The sequence below is a fragment of the Acanthochromis polyacanthus genome, chromosome 23 (genome assembly GCF_021347895.1).
Source record: "Acanthochromis polyacanthus isolate Apoly-LR-REF ecotype Palm Island chromosome 23, KAUST_Apoly_ChrSc, whole genome shotgun sequence".
Classification (NCBI taxonomy): Eukaryota; Metazoa; Chordata; class Actinopteri; family Pomacentridae; genus Acanthochromis; species Acanthochromis polyacanthus.
In genome coordinates, this window is record NC_067135.1 from 19,183,278 (window position 1) to 19,201,302 (window position 18,025).

Consider the following 18,025-nt stretch of genomic DNA (forward strand, 5'->3'; position numbering starts at 1 on the left):
CAGACTGACAGTGATCTGTTCTATGGTCCTGTCGGGTTGCATAGTTGGCTTCATTTACTAATCTGTCTTCAAGAGTAAAGAGTCTTTTTTTTTTTTTTTTTTGCACCAGCTCTGACTTTTAAGTTGGACCCTGAGTTTTTTGTTGTTGTTCTTGTTCTGATGTCTGCTGATTTAAGAGCTGTTCACTCTGGTCCTGAGCTTGTTTTGGCCCTTCAGCCTTTTTCAAGAGAATAGGTTGGACATTTTTGAGACAGAGAAGAAGATCAGTTAACAGCAGTGCCGGAACCAGCTTCTGCAACAAGCAGCCTGTCTGCATCCAGAGTTGAAGAGATACACATAGCAACACCTGGAAATGTCACAGGAACAGGCGAAAAAATGTTATAATGAAAGGATGAACAGGGTAGTGGAAGGTTATTTAAAAAAAACTACATTTTAAGACTAATTTACAGTTTATATTTAAGTTACTGAACTGAATATACAGATTTGGGATACGGTATTTTTAAAAAACTAAATCTGTCCATTCATTATGTTCATAATGACTCAAAATCATTCAAAATGTCCTGAAAACTGAAAAAACGAGACTCAAAGTAAGATGAGAGCTGTCCAAAATGATTTAAAACTTCCGTTAAACATCAAATTTTTTCCCAAAATGACTCAAAAAATGTCAAAAACAACATAAAATGGTCCTAAATGACTGATGAGCCGTCTAAAATGGCTCAAATTATGTTGAAAATGATTCAAAACTCGTCCAAAATGACTCAAAATCCGATAATGACAGAAAATCATTCAAAATGTCTTGAAAACTGAAACAAAGAGACTAAAGTGTTCAAAGTGAGATAAGATCTGTCCAAAATTATTTGAAATTTGTTTCAAATATCAAAATCTTTTCCAAAATGACTCAAAAAATGTCAAAAATAACAGAAAATTGTCCTAAATGACTAATAATCTGTCAAAAGTGACTCAAATTGTGTTCAAAGTGGGTCAAAACCTGTCCAAAATGACTCAAAACATGTTCATGATGACTCAGAATGATAGAAAATCAAAATGTCTTGAAAACTGTAAAAAAAAAAAAAAAAAGACTCCAAAGTGAGACAAGATCTGTCCAAAATTATTTGAAATGTGTCTAAAATATAAAAATCTTTTCCCAAACGACTCGAAAAATGTGAAAAATAAAAAATGTCTGACTGTCTGAAATGGATCAAATTTAGTTAAAAATGAATTCAAAAGACAGCACTCTGCACTTACTGTCCAACTTTGTATTTCAGCATCTGAACTCTAAGTCCTGAACACTACAGCAGTCAGTGCAGCAGCAAAAAGATGATGACGCTCATGACAGTATTAACTGTAGCAATTATCCTGTGAAAGATGCAACTTGTTAATGAGTTATCTTTTCGGGTATTTTTTTCCCTCCTGCGAGAGAGATGTCTAGCTAGTTAGCATATTTAGATAGCATGTCCCAGGTTTGTGACCACTCTTGCTCCCACTGCCTCCAAGTCTCCATGCTAGGATAACTGCCTCTTTTGACTGATCTTCTCATCTAATTCTCATTGAAAGCTACTAAGCATTTTGTCCAAACTATTCCTTTAACACTCCAGGCACAAGGAAGGTTTAGATAAACTGTTTAAAGTCTGGGCCAACTGCAGAATTTAGCAACAGGACGCGTTATTTTAAGTGTCAGAACTGGTAAAGGGAGTAAGGGGCATCGAAGGTATTTGCTACAAAATATCGTGAAACACGTGTGAAGCACTTGTATGAGAGAAAAACAAAGTTCGGCTATTGGTAGTGAGTTTCTTTTTCGGAAGGGGAGATCTGATCTTAAGCAGCAAGTTTTAATGGCGAGCTGAGAGCTTCTAAATGAGCTCCGAGAACAGCTCAGAGGAAGAGACAAACGGACAAAGACGATGTAAAAGTTTGGTTCAGCTTCATTCAAATATACATCTTAACTTCCACGCGCACGCACACATACATACATACATACATAGTCTTTCAAATATGCCAGAAACCGACAACAAAAAAAATCCCACACAGTTTAAAAAATAGCGAAAAGTTCTTTGTACACTTAGACATAGCAACTGTTGACATGTTCCCAAACCCTGACGTACAGCATTCACTCCCGAACGGAACGTTGCAAGCTACAATGAGTGCTTTTATAAAAACGCATGGTCACAGTAGTTCAAATAAAATGGCTCCTTTTTGAATAAATAAACAGTTGTGACAAAACAACCTTCAGTACAAACACTCGGCGCAGGACTTCCACATCTTTTGAGTCATCATAATTTAAAAAGAACGTCGACTACAGCAGCTGTTTTTTTTTTTTTTTGCTCCCAGCTCAGAAATAAATTAAAAAGGGATCTACAAACACTTGTGGGTGAAAAAAAAAAACCTCTCCTGAACCCACCGACACGCACACACCGGAACACGCACATGGCTCACTGCCTCACCTGTTGCACCACAGGAGTGACTGGAAAGGTGAGCCAACAAGAAACCTTCTTCAGGAAAAGAATCTTAAAAGATGTAGTAGTTTACAAACTCTTCTTGCTCTATAAAACGGACTCCTCTCTTCTCTGTTAGCTTAGAAATCCAAACTAGGCTTAACTTGGACACACGGCCCCCATGCTCCGAAAAGCGTCTCGCTTCAGAAATCTCTGACTATTTCCTGGTGCTCTCTGACTCCAATTCTCCCACTAAGCGGTAACATTTCTTTATGTACTGCAGTGAGGTGACGCTTTAATTAGACCCTGCAGAAAAACGCGATGATGCGATCGCATGAATTCCCGCATTAATCACCAAAATGCCGCTGATTATGCGGGGGTCAATTATTTCCCAAAAGGCCGCATAATCCCCACAAGAATCTTACATTTCCACAAAAAAAAAAAAAAAGAAAAGAGAAATATGCGGGTCCCACTTGATTTTACAATTTCCGCATAAAATGAGAAAACTATCATAACCAATATAAATGGAGTTGTGAGTTTTTATGTGACGCCCGGCCTGACGTCATCAGTTCGCGCATTCACACACACACTAGAAGCACGAGCTGATGCGGAGCGCGGTAACAGTGTTGCCAACTTAGCGACTTTCTCGCTAAATCTAGCGACTTTCCAAAGTGTCCTAGCGACTTTTTTTGTCAAAAGCGACTAGCCACAAATCTAGCGACTTTTTCTGCCGTTTTGGAGACTGACAGGAAAACTCGGATCATTCTGCAGTTACTGTCCTCAACAAGCAGCAGGTGCTGCTGTGAGCTTCTCCCCCTCCTAAAGCACTGGCTGTCAGTCCAGTAACCCCGCAGTAGTCCCAGTGTCTGATTAGAGGACACATCACTCCGCGGACAGACTGCAGGTGAATCGCGCATATTTGTGCATATTTCACAACTATTCGCACACTTTGCAACTTTCTGCAATTTCCCCGCATAAAATGGCATAAAAACCCCGCATATTTATTCGCATAATCAAGGATTTTAGCCCGCGTTTTTCTGGAGGGTCTATTTAATTCTGAAGGGAGAGTTTGGCAGTTGCGAGTGGAAAAAAAAAGAAAGTTTTTTTGAAATGTTTCAGCAAGACTGGCCGGGGTGGTGCAACCGAGAGGCAAAGCAGGACAATGAGGAGAGCGCTCAACGTTCAGGTTTTTCTCTCGCAGGAAGGAGGACGTGGAGGTACTAAGAAGAGAGACGGATAAGGGATAAAGAAGAAATAGTTCTCCCAGAATTCATTGTGGCTGGTTGAAGGAGAACAGCAGGGCTTTACAGAGAAAGAGAGACAATAGGAAGGTCACTAAAGAGAGGAAGAGGAGGAGGAGGAGGAAGGCGAGCAGCAATTTCATAAGAGATTTGTTTCCTCTCTCATCATCTACTTTACAGAAGTCTCTTTTTTTCCTTTTCAGATGAGTAGCTTCAGAACTTCTTGGGGCCCCATGCAGACGCTTGCTTCGGGGCCACGCCTGTCCCAAATGTGGGGAAATCCTCAGCACTGCTCATGTCTGGAGCCTGGAACAAACAAACACAAGAGTTCTTCTCATTTCTCCATTTTGAGCCACCTCCCCAACTCTCTCCTGACCCGATGAAACACACCAGATAACCCCACCCCCCGGCAAAAGTAGACCCCTCTTAAGCCAGTTTATACCCGCTGACACATAAAGATCAAGCATGTTAAGCTTGAAATTAAGATATTTTGTTTCTTTTTTACAAAGAGGGATCCTCAGCAGGCAAATCACTATGAAAGAACATAACTAGAATGTCTTTGAGCTAATTACAATTAACAAAGTTCAAATCAAAGGAAAAACTGAAGTGGAAACTAAGAAAATGTCATCAAAACATTATGAAAGAACACCCGCATTAGCTGGTGTTGCTTTCAATTGTTTCTGTACAACAGATTTCAGTATAATATTTCTTTGTATTGTCTTTGATTTGTGCGTAAACTAAGATGAATTTGATCTGTGTGTAACAGGCCAGATTAAACCCCGTATACTTTAGCTTAACCCAGGTGGTTGAAATAGCCTAGCCCAGAATATACCCTTCCAGGCTAAAATACATCCCATGTAATATGAGATTACATCAATCAATTTAAGCACAAATCAGTGAAATTCAATCTTTCTGTCTCCTTTGCATCCTCTGCTCATATCTCATGTAGGAGGATCTAGGATGTGAGAAGAGGAGCAAAGGAATTGAAGATACACAAACTGAGAAGAGTGGCAGGGGTCTGATGTGCATCTTTCTCTTTCCTCAGTCCACATTTAAAATCCCCCATCATCTCAACGTCCTCATTTCAACAGATTCAAAAAGCCAAAATCAACAAAACAATCCATTCATTTACACCGAAATGTTGTCCCTAATGCTAACTTCACTTCGTAAATGAGCGCAACCAACGAGCGCATCCCACCTTGTTTCCTGCTGCGTTCCAGGGGGCGTCCCGCACTACAAAGCCCTTAGCTGGACCCCCGCTGCTATCGTCCACTCCTCCTGCTCCGCCTCCCCCTCCATAGCGAGACGGAGGCTTCATGTACGCTGCCAAGGTCTCCGTCTCCGTTACACTGAGCATCTGAGAGACAGCGTTGGAGGGTGGAGAAGAGAAAACAGCTCCTGGTTTGTATGTGTTTGATGTGTCAGCGTTCATTCTGATCCAGGCTAAGATACTGTGGGCATATTCATAACCATCTGTAATCACCCTGCAGATTTCACTGTAGTAAGTAGTCGGTAATCATTGTAGAGAAGGTGTTACAAGAAAGAAAAATAGCCTTGTTCAGCAACGGATTTGGATGAAATTTTCAGGGAAGGTCAGAAATGACACAGGTGATTAGATTTTTGTTCAAGATTTCTGTATCATTGCGAGACAATCACACGACATCACTGTAACTATGACAACAAATGAACAGCTGCCTGCTGATGATCACATGATTGTGATCCTACTACAAATCCACCGCTTTGGAAATATCAGGACTTCTCCATTGGAACTGAAACAAAGAACAATTGATTAAATTGTGGAGGTGTTTCCGAATCCCATCAATTCCCGCCGCCAGCTACAAATTTAGGTCATGCGATTCGGTGTCCGTACATGCCTGTGCACAGCGCAAGGTCATTTTGTTTGTGGGTACATCTATATTAAATGGTAAAAGTCTATGTTGCCAGAATTTCTGATCATCAATAACTAATAAACAAATGTTGCATGTCTAAAAAAAAATGCTGCATTTCTGACAATGGCACATGGTGGAATGAACAGCCTTGGCGGAGTACTGCCCTCTCTGAGTGATTTTCTAGTTTCATAAGCCATCAATCAATCCAAGTGCCATGCCATTCAGTGTAGGCGATCATTTCTCTCCAGCTGCTCTGATCTTTTGCTCTCTGAATTGTGACTGTTGCCCGTTCCATGTGCAGCCATGATGTAAGTCCATCTATCATTTTCATTCTCCGTCTGCCTCGTCCTCTCTTCCCGTTAATTTTTCCAGTTGTGACGATATATTTCAGGGTCTCCTTCCTTAAGATGTCTCCAAAAAATGTTGCTTGCCGTTTCTTAATTTTGTTCAGTAGTGTATAATTTGTGTTTAGGGCTTTTAAAATGTCTTCATTGGTAATTCTATCTGTTGAAGTTATACGCAGCATGTGTCAGTAAAACCACATCTCTGTTGCAGCAATTTTGTTTGACATTTTATTATTTATGCTCCATGATTCACATCCGTACATTAGAACTGGTAGGATGTAACAGCTTATCATAAGGCATAAAAGACTTAAAATATAAAGAAAAGCACTCGGGGAGCGCAGTACTCCGCCAATGCTGCTCAGTGGTTGTATGATTCCCGATAAATCCACAGTTGTCGATTTGTAGTAGGATCATGTCATCGTCAGCTGGCAGTTCATTTAGCGTTCACTTGTTGTCATGGTTACACTGATGCCATGCTGCTATTATGCAACGATGCAGAGATCTTGAACAAATCCGTGGATCCAGACTATAAGCTGCATCACTGCCAATTTGATCCAAATCCATATTTCTGTTTCTTTAATAACGTTGCTAACAGACAGACAAACCAACGCAGATCATCACATAACTCCACCGCGTTCCTTGGTGGAGTAATAAAACAGAAACACATTTAAATAAAGTAATATACTTCAAAAACATCACCATTGTGTAGTGAGGAATTATGTCTTTCTTTTTATGTTTCCTTAATATTGTAGTCATTTATATGAACAAATGGTTGAATATCTGTAAAACATGATGCAGTACACCACACCGAATTCTACTTGTGTCGTAATACTGAGGCCTGACTCTGTGGTGTTGTCGTGCAGTAAGCTGCTAATGCTAATCTAGAAGCTTAACGTACGAGGACAACTTGCTGTAAGGGCATCGTTGGCTAGTTTCCAACAGCGTGAACTCACATATTCCTCTTCCAGATTGAGCAGGTGATCGATGGCGTTGTCAACAGTCTCAGGAAGGCCCGTCACCGTCACTTTGTCGGGTTCGTCAGAGCCTGGCTGAGGGAACCGGATATCCACCTGGCAACCAGAAGAGGAGCGATGCCAACATGTGAACATCAACTGCGTACATTACCTCATTCATCTTAAGTTATTAATTATGAATGTGTGTCGTGTCAAACCTTGAACTCCTCCATCAGCTTGCGGATGGCTTTGCCTCGGGCACCAATGATGCGAGCGTGGGTCCTCGGGTCCAGGTGAACGTCTTGGCTCACCATCTCCTGCAGCTCGGCCACAAGCTGCTGGATGGCCTGACGCGCCTCCTCCACGTTGCGCTCATAACCAGAGATCGCAATCACATCCTGCGATAGGAAGCACGGGTTGGAAGGACAAGGACAGAACATTAACAACGGGGATTGAGTTGAAAGAATTAGAGGATAAGACGGAAGTAAAGGATTTGGTTTAGACAAGAGAGCAATGAAGATTCTGTTATACAAGAGGCAAAACAAACAAACCAAATTATAAATTACGAGGCAAAAACTATGTAAAACACACACCTGCTGCTCGTCTCCTTTGTCTGGGAACTGGATGCTGACATCGTGGTCTTTTCTGATCTGAGAGATGACTGCTCCTTTGCGACCAATAATCTTGGGATGAAACTTTGGATCTACAGACATGGTCACCTTAAAACTGCGCAGGGCCTGAAAGAAGCAGACACAAATTCCATTACGCATGGCACGCTACTTTATGATGATTATATGTTCTGTCTGGAAAGGAATAAAAAATAAATGCTCAAGTTTTCATACTCAGAAAATCCAGAAATGAGTTGTGGAGATGGCAACATGATCATGAGCATGGTGCTCCTTTGACCTTAAAAACGAAACTTTACTTTTTGCTTCGCAGATAAAACACTTTTTAAGTTTATGAACTGTCATGTACCTTACTGGAAAATTACATTTCATAATAATTAGTGTCCAGTGGGACTCAATGAACAACCTAAAGTTTTCTGTAATTCCAAATGTGTATGCTGAGAATGTGCTTGTTGCTCCGTACTGTGGTCCTCTAGAGGTTTCCTTAATTTTTGTCTGACCTCAAAGGATTTTGGGGGAGTTCTTTCTTTTCCAAATGATGGGTCCATGGTTGTCACAAACGTATATACTGTAACACAGGGGTGTCAAACTGCAGGCCAGAAGCGGCCCACCACAGGGTCCAATCCGGCCCTCAAAGTGTATTGGAAATTCGTAAAACTACTAATTTAAAATGATTTCCAGACCTTGACAAGTTGTTTTGATCAAAAATTAAAATACCATGTTGTTCTTTTGTCGTTTTGTGTTCTGTTTTTGTAACATTTTGCATCTCATTTTTGTAGTGTTTTGTCTTATTTTTGTTGTTTTTTTTGTCTGACGTTTTTGTGGCTTTATGTTTCCTTTTTGTCTGGCTTATGTTTTTTTGTCTTGTTCTTTTGCGCTTCCCTTTATTTGTTGTTTTTTTGTCACATTTTTGTCATTTCCGTTCTCACTTGTGTCATTTGTCCAATCTTTTTTGTCATTTTGTGTCTCATTTTTGTCGTATTTTGTCTTGCTTTTTCCTTTTTTTTTTTTGGCTGACGTTTGTTGTTTTGATCATAAAGTGAAGTAGTTCCAGATAACAGACTGAATGTTTTGAGCTTTTGTGATCTGGAAGTTGTATTGAGTAAATGATAAACTGAGTCACAACGTTTTTGAAAGTAAACTTAATTTTCTTAAGAGATTTCAGGTTGTTCATGATGTTTTGTGAAAAGATAGTTCCTTAAATGTGAGAAATTTCAGAATTAACGTTTTTTTTGTGCACTAAAACAAAGGAAACATTACGAGTTGTGGTTATTTATAGGTTATGATGCTGTGATTTTACTGGTCCGGCCCACTTGGAATCAAACTGGGCTGAATGTGGCCCCTGAACTAGAATGAGTTTGACCCCCCTGCTGTGAGGCTCAAGGCAAATTTTTAAAACAGGGCTATAAAAATAAAATTGGCTAGATTCACAACAAATACATCAGAAGAGTTGGCTGAAATTCTGTCACTCCAGTAAGCAAGTAACAGTAAATAAAAAGACACAAAATCAGCCAAGATGTGCAGAAAACTGACTGCAACATTAACATGACTACATCCAGTGAAGTGTGTGTCTGTACCCTGTCCTCCTGCTCAGCCTGCAGCTCTTTCACCCTCTCCAGCAGACCCTGTTTGGCTCGCTCCACGTTGGCGACCAGGCCCGTCACCTTGATCACATCCAGCTGCTTCTCTGGCTGCGGCACCCAGATGTTCACCTGCACAAGGAGAAAACACACAAAACTCCTTTTCTGATGTTTCCTTATTTTCACTTTCAAATTTTGTAGCAAGTTGCATCTGCAGTACGGATGCTTAAAACAGCTTGTGGATCACAGAACTAACGCAAAACAAACATGAAAGAGATACAACTTGGCCAGAAGGTGGCACCAGAGAACTACTGTGTCGCCTAACCTCATACTCTTCCATCATCTTCCTGATTCCACTGCCCTTCTGACCAATGATATAGCGATGCAGCTCATAAGACACCTCGACGTCCTCCGTTATGGGCACCAACGCCTGAAGGAGGAGGCAGCGACAGCAGGAGATCAGAGGAGTGACAGGAGATCAAAAGCACCAACAGCAGCAGCCTCGAATGCACTAAAATTGCGCTTACCAACAGTGCAGCTTTAGCCTGTTCACACTTCTCTGCCCGTCCTGAAATGCTGATGATGTCACACTTGCGGGGGACAAACTCCGCCTCTGGACTGACCTCTCCGTTTTCCTGCGGTGAGGCCTCCTGACCTGCAAAATTCCCCACAGAAAACAGAATCAAATCATTCATTCCATTGTGTCTTTCACACGAGTAATATCAAATATTATCCTGCTAAAGGAGCTGCCAAGAAGATAAACCTGAGAAAGTTTTAATAATCTAAATAAACAGCGATCAATAACAAACCCACTTTGTAGTAGCAACAAGTGATCAGCAGCAGTTTGACAGCTGCAGGTATCCATCCTGTACATGTTGTGTTTCTGACCTGAAGCACTGTCGTCTCTCTCGGGGAACTTGATTTGGACCTCGTGCTCCCTGGTGATCTGCTGAATGCGGCAGCCTTTAGGCCCCATGATGGCGCGGTGATACCGCTGAGGTATGGCAACCTCCACGCTCACCTGGGACTCCTGTGCGAGACAGGCGAAGAAGAAGAGAGGCGGCAACAGAAATACGATTCAGGAGGATTACTTGCATCATTTCTTGAAGTAAAATCATTGCGCATAACATAAATGAGGGTCAGCTAGTTACCAAAGTGTCTGGAAGGTTTGTTTGTTTTCCCAGTAAGCACTATTTTTCATGTAGGGCCCTTAAAAACAGCACAACACCTTTATCTGATTCTTTTAAGTTTAGATTTTGCAGCTACAACCGGAAGCATTTCTGTGTCTTTCACAATAATTCGATTTTTATACTTTAATTTAGCTTTGACCTGACAACAGACATTCTGTATCAGAGCAAAAATCCTTTTCTGTGTCTTACCAGGTCTTCAATAATCTCCTGGATGCGTTTCTTTGCCGCCTCGACACAGTCCTTCGCTCCCTTCAGAGTAACCCGCTGGCTGTTGGCTCCAGTGCGAGGGAAGCTCACAGCCACACCGCCATATTCCTCCGCCAGCTCCCGCAGCACCTGGCCTCTCCGGCACACAAAGTGGCGATGATGGCGACCATCTACCACCATGCTGTCTTCCACCACGTCATCCTGGAGAAAAAAAAAAAAAGAGGACAACAAGAATGTAGTCAGAGGGGTGTATTTAATAGAGAAAGGGGATTCTTCAGGGGTCCTGCCCCTGATAGAAACTAAGAAGTTAAATTTTAGGAATAATGACTGATAACAGAGTTTGGAAGTAAAGTAGCTTCACCTCAGCCTCCAACCAAACATTTTTTAGAAACAATAAAATGGTGACGATATACAGTATCATTGATGAATTCCATCTTCGAACAGGAAACTTATGTCACCAATGCCATGTTCTTGTATTGTTCTTTGTTTAATGTAATTACATTTGCTCATTTGGGCCACCCAGGAAGCTCAACAGGTGACCCATAAACTTGTCCTATAGCCCTCATGCAGCGGCCATGGGTTGGATTCCCGCCCATGGCCCTTTGCTGCAGGTCATTGCCCCATTCTTTTCCTCACTTTCCTGTCTTCCTCTCACTATGACTGTCAAATAAAAGCTGCAAAAAGGCCCCAAAAAATTGCTTCTTTATTGAATACATGCCTAACTTTGCCTCTAAAGTGCTCAGCGGCCTGCTGTTTGCTCTCAGGGTTTCTGGCTCAGTAACTTAAGGTGCATCTACAGTGTTTCTCACCCCAGGTTGACTACAGATTCTTGTCAATGCAGGACTGTTATCGTTCCTTCAAACACATCCAATAAATAAGCTAGAAAAATGATCTTCGAATTTGTGTGTGTCAAACCCATTCTTACGTTTCATATTTACCCATTTAGGAACAGTCTTTTGCTGGCTTAGTACAAAAAACTCTATTAAAATCCTAATCAAAGCAACAACAGTTGATAAAAGCAACAAAACAAATCAATACTCAAGATGCTAACAGTAAATTAAATTGCAGCGTTATTAAAGGCAAAGCATATGCAGTGTGGAGGTAGTTACCAAGTTTTTGACCAAACTCTCCAGCTCTCTTTGGGCCTGACGCACAGCTTCCTCTTTCCCTACAATGGTGATCAGTTCCTGCTCTGTGTCATCAGGTGAGGGGAAGATGATGCGGGCCCCCGTCCTGTCTCGCACACGACGAATATTGGCGCCACCACGACCAATTAAGAATTTATGGTACTCCGGTTTGGCCTGCAGCTCAGCTGTAAAGTTGTTGACTTGCTGAAAAGGGCAAGAAAGGAGGAAGTGCAAAGAGACAAGAGAGAAGATCAGAAAAGGATTTATATTTGAACCTTTCACAACTCACTTTCCAATCCAGTACATTCACTCCTTGAGACCACACACAAACCATTCTTTACAGCTTTCTTTCCTCACCTTCTCTTCAGCCAGCTGCAGCAGCTGTTTCTTGGCTTTCTCTACCTCACCAACAGGCCCTCTGATGGTGACCTTGTCTGAGCCGGAGCCCTCAGAGGGGAAATGGATGTGGACACCGCCGCAGTCTTCCATGATGGAGCGCACAAGGCAGCCTTTGGAGCCGATCAGAGAGTTGTGCAACTTGGCTGGGATGGTGACCTCGGTCTCTTTAATGTTGGCCTGGAGGGACGAAGTAAGATAGACCGAGTTTAATAGAGTCTGGAGATGAAGAACATATATCTATATACAGTCAAAGTAGATAAGCAGCAAAAAATCCTCGCTTAATGCCCATGTATTGCTTTTTAATATGGTATTGTGGGACAATTTCTCGGTGTTTCAGTGGTAGAACGCCTGTATACCATGTGGGTTCCAAGTCCCATTCCTAGCTCTCTGGGATAAATAGTCGTATCTTATACCAGGAGTTTTGAAATGATGGGATGTGTGGGAGTAGCCTAGCCACGCTATACCCATGTTTCTGATGGCACAAGGGTCTAGGGAAGCTCGACAGGGAGGGAGGCGGGCTAAAAGGTTGTCTATCAAATCCCTCTGCAGCAATTGGGTAGGTATACAACCAATCAGCGCAACGAATAGGCTGACGTAGTTCCGAGAGCACCGGCGGATTGTGGCTAAGTCCCATTAGCTTCCCAACCAGTGGAGCCGCGGAGCCAACTGGTATATTAAGGATTTGCCATATCCCGTCGGCATAAGTCCAAATACGTCTTTCTTCTCAATGAAACACTTCAGTGCCGTCCTTTGTTTATCTTTCAAGTTGAATTTTAGCTTCAAATCTTTAAGGGCTGTGGCCAAAGCCGAGTCGAAAGATAACTGTTTATTGTGCGCCGGTTGTTTCTGTCAGAATCGTCACGCCTCTGTCGTCACTTAGTTACGCCCGCCTTCTGACTCTACACTTCATGGTGATTGGTCCGGCCAGTTTTAGGAGAATCCAGCCTCGAGCCTTATGGAGGGTAACTAGACCCACCCTGGTAGAGAATTAAATTCGTTGCCGTGGGTTGTCTAGCGCGGCTAGGCTAGTGTGGGAGGCTTTCTCAACAGAAATAGCAATCATCACATGATCTCAGTCTTGTCCCACCATGTGATGACAATTCTCTCATTTATATCATTTGTAGAACAACATAAGAAGCTTTTGAAAATCTGAGTGAAAGCAAAAGTTTTTCTTGTCAAAATGTATTCTAACTATAAATCCATCTCATGTTTACTGGATTAGACTACACACTATAAAACCGATGTATTTTGAATTTTATTGCTAGATATCATGATATTGCCACACAAATCTTTTGATGTGTTTAGTCATTTCATTTCACGTCTTTATTCACTTGGATGGGACAGTGTATAACAATGAACGTAAAGGATCATTTCCATCCGTTGTCCCAAACATAAATGAAAAACATACAGGGTTAGAGACGTATAAAAACAACATAGTAAAACAAAGACAATGATGATAAATTAATTCTGGCTGGGATAAATCTACCCTAAAGTGTTATTATTTTAGTAAAGTGCTTTCTAGACAGAGTCTGTCATAAGCTTGATTGTTAATCAGCCATACCTTATACTGTATATTAAAACTGACAAAGGTGAGCTTTCTCTGATAGCGATAGAGGAAGTATTCCAGTTTGTGCAACCTTTAATAAATAAGGCATTCTGTGCAGAGGAGGACTTTCTAAATTTAACTTCACAACCCCCCGGTGGCTGACCTTGCATTAGTAATATCATTTCTCTTTTTGATAAAATCCCTCATGGGCGGTGGGGCAATCCCATTCACAGACTTGCATATCAAGCCAGCACTTCTAAATGATATGAAATTCTCCAGCCTTAGGAATTTCTTTAAGATTGCACAATGATGAAATGACTGTGGCTTTTTGTCAAACACCTTGCTGACTTTTTCATAAAGCTGTTCAGTAGGTTTTAGACATTTGTGGGAATCAAGAGGGACAGTAAATAGAAAATAAATTAGTCTGTTTCTCCCTCAAAATCCTGCAGCCACAACAAATGAGAAAACAATCTGATGTCTTCGTTGTCTCACCAGCTCTCTCTGGATGGCAAGGATTCGATCTCTGGCTGCTTCACAATTGCTCTTCTTGCCTGTGATTACAATCATCTCAGAGTTGCTGTTCTCTGTTGGCAGGTCGATCTTGGTGTTTGTCTCTTCGCGGATCTGGTGGCACACACATCTGTTATTATCTTCTGTCCAACACATACTGTAACATTTTTCTGACAACAGTGTGATCTAATCTTTTGAAGCAATTGCAGTCAATTTCTTTCCCCCAAGAACCCTAAAAAGTCTCACCTTTTTGATGTTGGCGCCTCCCTTACCAATTATGTTCTTGTGAAACTGCTTAAAGATGGGAACGGAAAGCGAGAAGCTATTCTCAATCTACAAAAGAAAGGAAGCAAATGTGAAACAAATGTAAGGAGAGAGAGAGACGAGCCAAAAGTCAAAGATTTGAAAAAAAAAAAGTGGGTTATACCAAGTCTGCAATGATTTTCTGGAGAAACTTGGCACATTTCTCCACCTCGTTCTTGGGCCCTCTCAGCTGGACAATGTCACTCTTCTGTGATGGATCAGGGAAATTGATAATGACCTAAAAAGCCAATGAGATATTAGTCACCAAATTAAATTACAGCTGAATCAAAACTAATTAGAGTGATGACAAGGCAAGATAAAGTGCCTGGTGAGATAGAACGTTCACCTCAGGAAATTTGTCTCGAACTTCTTTGATCTTTTCTCCTTTCTGCCCAATGATTGTCCGATGAAACTTCTGCTCCACAATCAGGTCTTTGGTGCGCTCGTTTTCCTGGAAACAGGAAGAATGTGTCTGATGAAATGAGTCTGATGAAATGAATGAATGAACCAATGAAAACTTGGGCCGTGCTCTCACCATTCTCTGGACCATCTCGATGAGCTCTCTGCGTGCCAGCTGCACTCCTTTAGGGTCTCCTTCAATCCGGACCAAACCACTTCTCTCTGAGTCTTGAGGGATTCTTACTGACACTTTGTACTGCTCCTTGATCCTATTGACTGTATGGAAAGTTTAGAAGATGAAAGCAAGAAGGGAAGAAAGGTGTGGCAGAAAAGTAAAAAGAAAGTGAGGAAGGCTTGCATATTCAAAGCTGGGACAGAATTTCACCCCAAAAAGGTTGAACATCAGATTGTAGCAGGTTCATCTTACAAAAAAAGCACAGCGTCTGGGCTCTGTAATACAACACTGACTAGTTTTCATGGAGGAAAAGCATGTCAAAATGTTCACACACGCATGTGCAGTGCCACTGAAACACAAACTTCTTAGCTGAGGTACTTAAAGCATCACCACTAATAACATGTTTATTGGGGCCTGAATCTGATGCAGGGGCTCTTAACCTGCCATTCACCATTTTGTCCTTGGTCAAACAACTTATTTAGCGGCGCTTTTTGCTCAAGCTGCATAAAAGAAAAGTGGCTAAAATGAGTCTATAGGAAGCTCAAATAAAAACAGCAAAATAGCAGAGTATAATGTCTGATGAAACAGTCAGGTTGGAGGTCACCTAAACAATGTCATGTTTTCCATGAAAACTCACACTTTTATTCATGTGCTAACATAACCGCACAAGGGTTTTCTAATCATAAATTAGCCTTTCATCACCATTAGCTAACACAATGTAGCATTAGAACAAAGGAGTGATGATTGCTGGAAATGTTCCTTTGTACCTCTATGGAGATATTCCATTAAAAATCGGTTGTATCCAGCTAGAATAGTCATTTACCACATTAACAATCTCAAGACTGTATCCATATGACGTTAAACACCACAATGGATATGAACTGAAGTAATCAAGATGTTTGAAGTGCAGACCTTCACCTTTAATTCAAGGAGTTTCATAATGAAATTCTAAAGTTTCTCAGTTTTCACAGGCTCAAAAGTGCCTGGATGGATAAGCAGTTTCATGGCCAGATGTGGCCTATTATCTTGCTATTTTTTTAATATATTTTGTTTTTGCCATTTTCGGCTTTATTTGGATAGTTGTAGTGAAGGCAGATAGGAAACGGGGGAGAAGACATGTAGCAAAGGGTCGCGAGCAGGAATCAAACCCGGGCCGCTGCGTCACAGACCAGCCCCTGTACATGGGTCGCCCGCTTAACCTGTTGAGCTATACAGGCGCCCTATTACACACGTGGACAAAATTGTTGGTACCCCTCAGTTAAAGAAGGAAAAACCCACAATTCTCACTGAAATCACTTGAAACTCACAAAAGTAACAATAAATAAAAATTTATTGAAAATTAAATCATCAAAAACAGCCATCACTTTTGAATTGTTGATTAACATAATTATTAAAAAAAAACAAACTAATGAAACAGGCCTGGACAAAAATGATGGTACCTCTATAAAAGATTGAAAACTATTTGACCAGAGTGACATGATTAACTCAGGTGTGTCATTTAATTGACATCACAGGTGTTTCCAAACTCATAATCAGTCAGTCTGCCTATTTAAAGGGAGACAAGTAGTCACCCTGCTGTTTGGTGAAAAGGTGTGTACCACACTGAACATGGACAACAGAAAGCGAAGGAGAGAATTGTCCCAGGACATCCGAAAAAAAATTATAGACAAACATCTTAAAGGTAAAGGCTATAAGACCATCTCTAAACAGCTTGAAGTTCCTGTGACAACAGTGGCTCATATTATTCAGAAGTTCAAGACCCACGGGACAGTAGCCAACCTCCCTGGACGTGGCCGCAAGAGGAAAATTGATGACAAATTGAAGAGACGGATCGTTGGAATTGTATCCAAAGAGCCCAGAGCAGCCTCCAAAGAAATTAAAGGTGAACTCCAAGGCCAAGGTACATCAGTGTCAGATCGCACCATTCGTCGTCGTTTGAGCCAAAGTGGACTTCATGGGAGACGACCAAGGAGGACACCACTGCTGAAAAAAACTCATAAAAAAGCCAGACTGGAATTTGCAAAAATGTATGTTGACAAGCCACAAAGCTTCTGGGAGAATGTCCTTTGGACAGATGAGACCAAACTGGAGCTTTTTGGTAAGGCACATCAACTCTATGTTCATAGACTCAAAAACCAAGCATACGAAGAAAAGAACACTGTCCCTACGGTGAAACATGGAGGAGGCTCAGTAATGTTTTGGGGCTGCTTTGCTGCATCTGGCACAGGGTGTCTTGAAAGTGTGCAAGGTACGATGAAATCTGAAGACTATCAAGGCATTCTGGAGAGAAATGTGCTGCCTTGTGTCAGAAAGCTTGGTCTCAGTCGCAGGTCATGGGTCTTCCAACAGGACAACGATCCAAAACACACAGCCAAAAACACCCAAGAATGGCTGAGAGAAAAGCGTTGGACTATTCTAAAGTGGCCTTCTATGAGCCCAGATCTGAATCCCATTGAACATATGTGGAAGGAGCTGAAACATGCCATTTGGAGAAGACACCCATCAAACCTGAGACAACTGGAGCTGTTTGCTCATGAGGAGTGGGCCAAAATACCTGTTGACAGCTGCAGAACGCTCATTGACAAATACAGAAATCGTTTAATTGCAGTGATTGCCTCAAAAGGTTGTGCAACAAAATATTAAGTTATGGGTACCATCATTTTTGTCCAGCCCTATTTCATTAGTTTGTTTTTTTAAATAATTATGTTAATCAACAATTCAAAAGTGATGGCTGATTTTGATTATTTAATTTTCGATAAATTTTTATTTATTGTTACTTTTGTGAGTTTCAAGTGATTTCAGTGAGAATTGTGGGTTTTTCCTTCTTTAACTGAGGGGTACCAACAATTTTGTCCACGTGTGTACTTGCTATTTTGTGACATACTAAGGACAATAAAGGTAAAAAAAAAAATGCATTGAGTAAATGTTTGTGGAAATTTAATATATACACTGCTCAAAAAAATTAAAGGAACACTTTGAAAATACATCATATTTCAATACAGGGAAAAACAAACTGGATATTAGCATTGATATGGAAATAATGTCGGTAGCCTTCACCTGTAAACTCATTCCTGTTTTGGGGGTTGTCTCATTGTTACCCCTCT

The 18,025-nt window shown here is 41.2% G+C and overlaps 1 protein-coding gene across 1 annotated transcript in view; it reads right to left on the minus strand.

Moving 5' to 3' along the window:
- Positions 1 to 1,904: 1,904 nt before the first annotated feature.
- Positions 1,905 to 18,025, minus strand: part of hdlbpb (high density lipoprotein binding protein b) — a 29,521-nt gene continuing 13,400 nt past the window's right edge. The window contains exons 12-28 of the mRNA XM_022210220.2: positions 14,883 to 15,022; positions 14,694 to 14,798; positions 14,472 to 14,585; positions 14,291 to 14,377; positions 14,027 to 14,158; positions 11,947 to 12,165; positions 11,572 to 11,793; positions 10,445 to 10,663; positions 9,954 to 10,095; positions 9,593 to 9,720; positions 9,391 to 9,495; positions 9,063 to 9,197; positions 7,453 to 7,596; positions 7,078 to 7,257; positions 6,860 to 6,976; positions 4,872 to 5,030; positions 1,905 to 3,979 (exon numbers count right to left, since the gene is read on the minus strand). Of these exons, the coding sequence (XP_022065912.2) occupies positions 3,887 to 3,979; positions 4,872 to 5,030; positions 6,860 to 6,976; positions 7,078 to 7,257; positions 7,453 to 7,596; positions 9,063 to 9,197; positions 9,391 to 9,495; positions 9,593 to 9,720; positions 9,954 to 10,095; positions 10,445 to 10,663; positions 11,572 to 11,793; positions 11,947 to 12,165; positions 14,027 to 14,158; positions 14,291 to 14,377; positions 14,472 to 14,585; positions 14,694 to 14,798; positions 14,883 to 15,022 (2,441 nt within the window). The 3' untranslated portion in view covers positions 1,905 to 3,886. The remainder of the gene's footprint in view (positions 3,980 to 4,871; positions 5,031 to 6,859; positions 6,977 to 7,077; positions 7,258 to 7,452; positions 7,597 to 9,062; positions 9,198 to 9,390; positions 9,496 to 9,592; positions 9,721 to 9,953; positions 10,096 to 10,444; positions 10,664 to 11,571; positions 11,794 to 11,946; positions 12,166 to 14,026; positions 14,159 to 14,290; positions 14,378 to 14,471; positions 14,586 to 14,693; positions 14,799 to 14,882; positions 15,023 to 18,025) is intronic.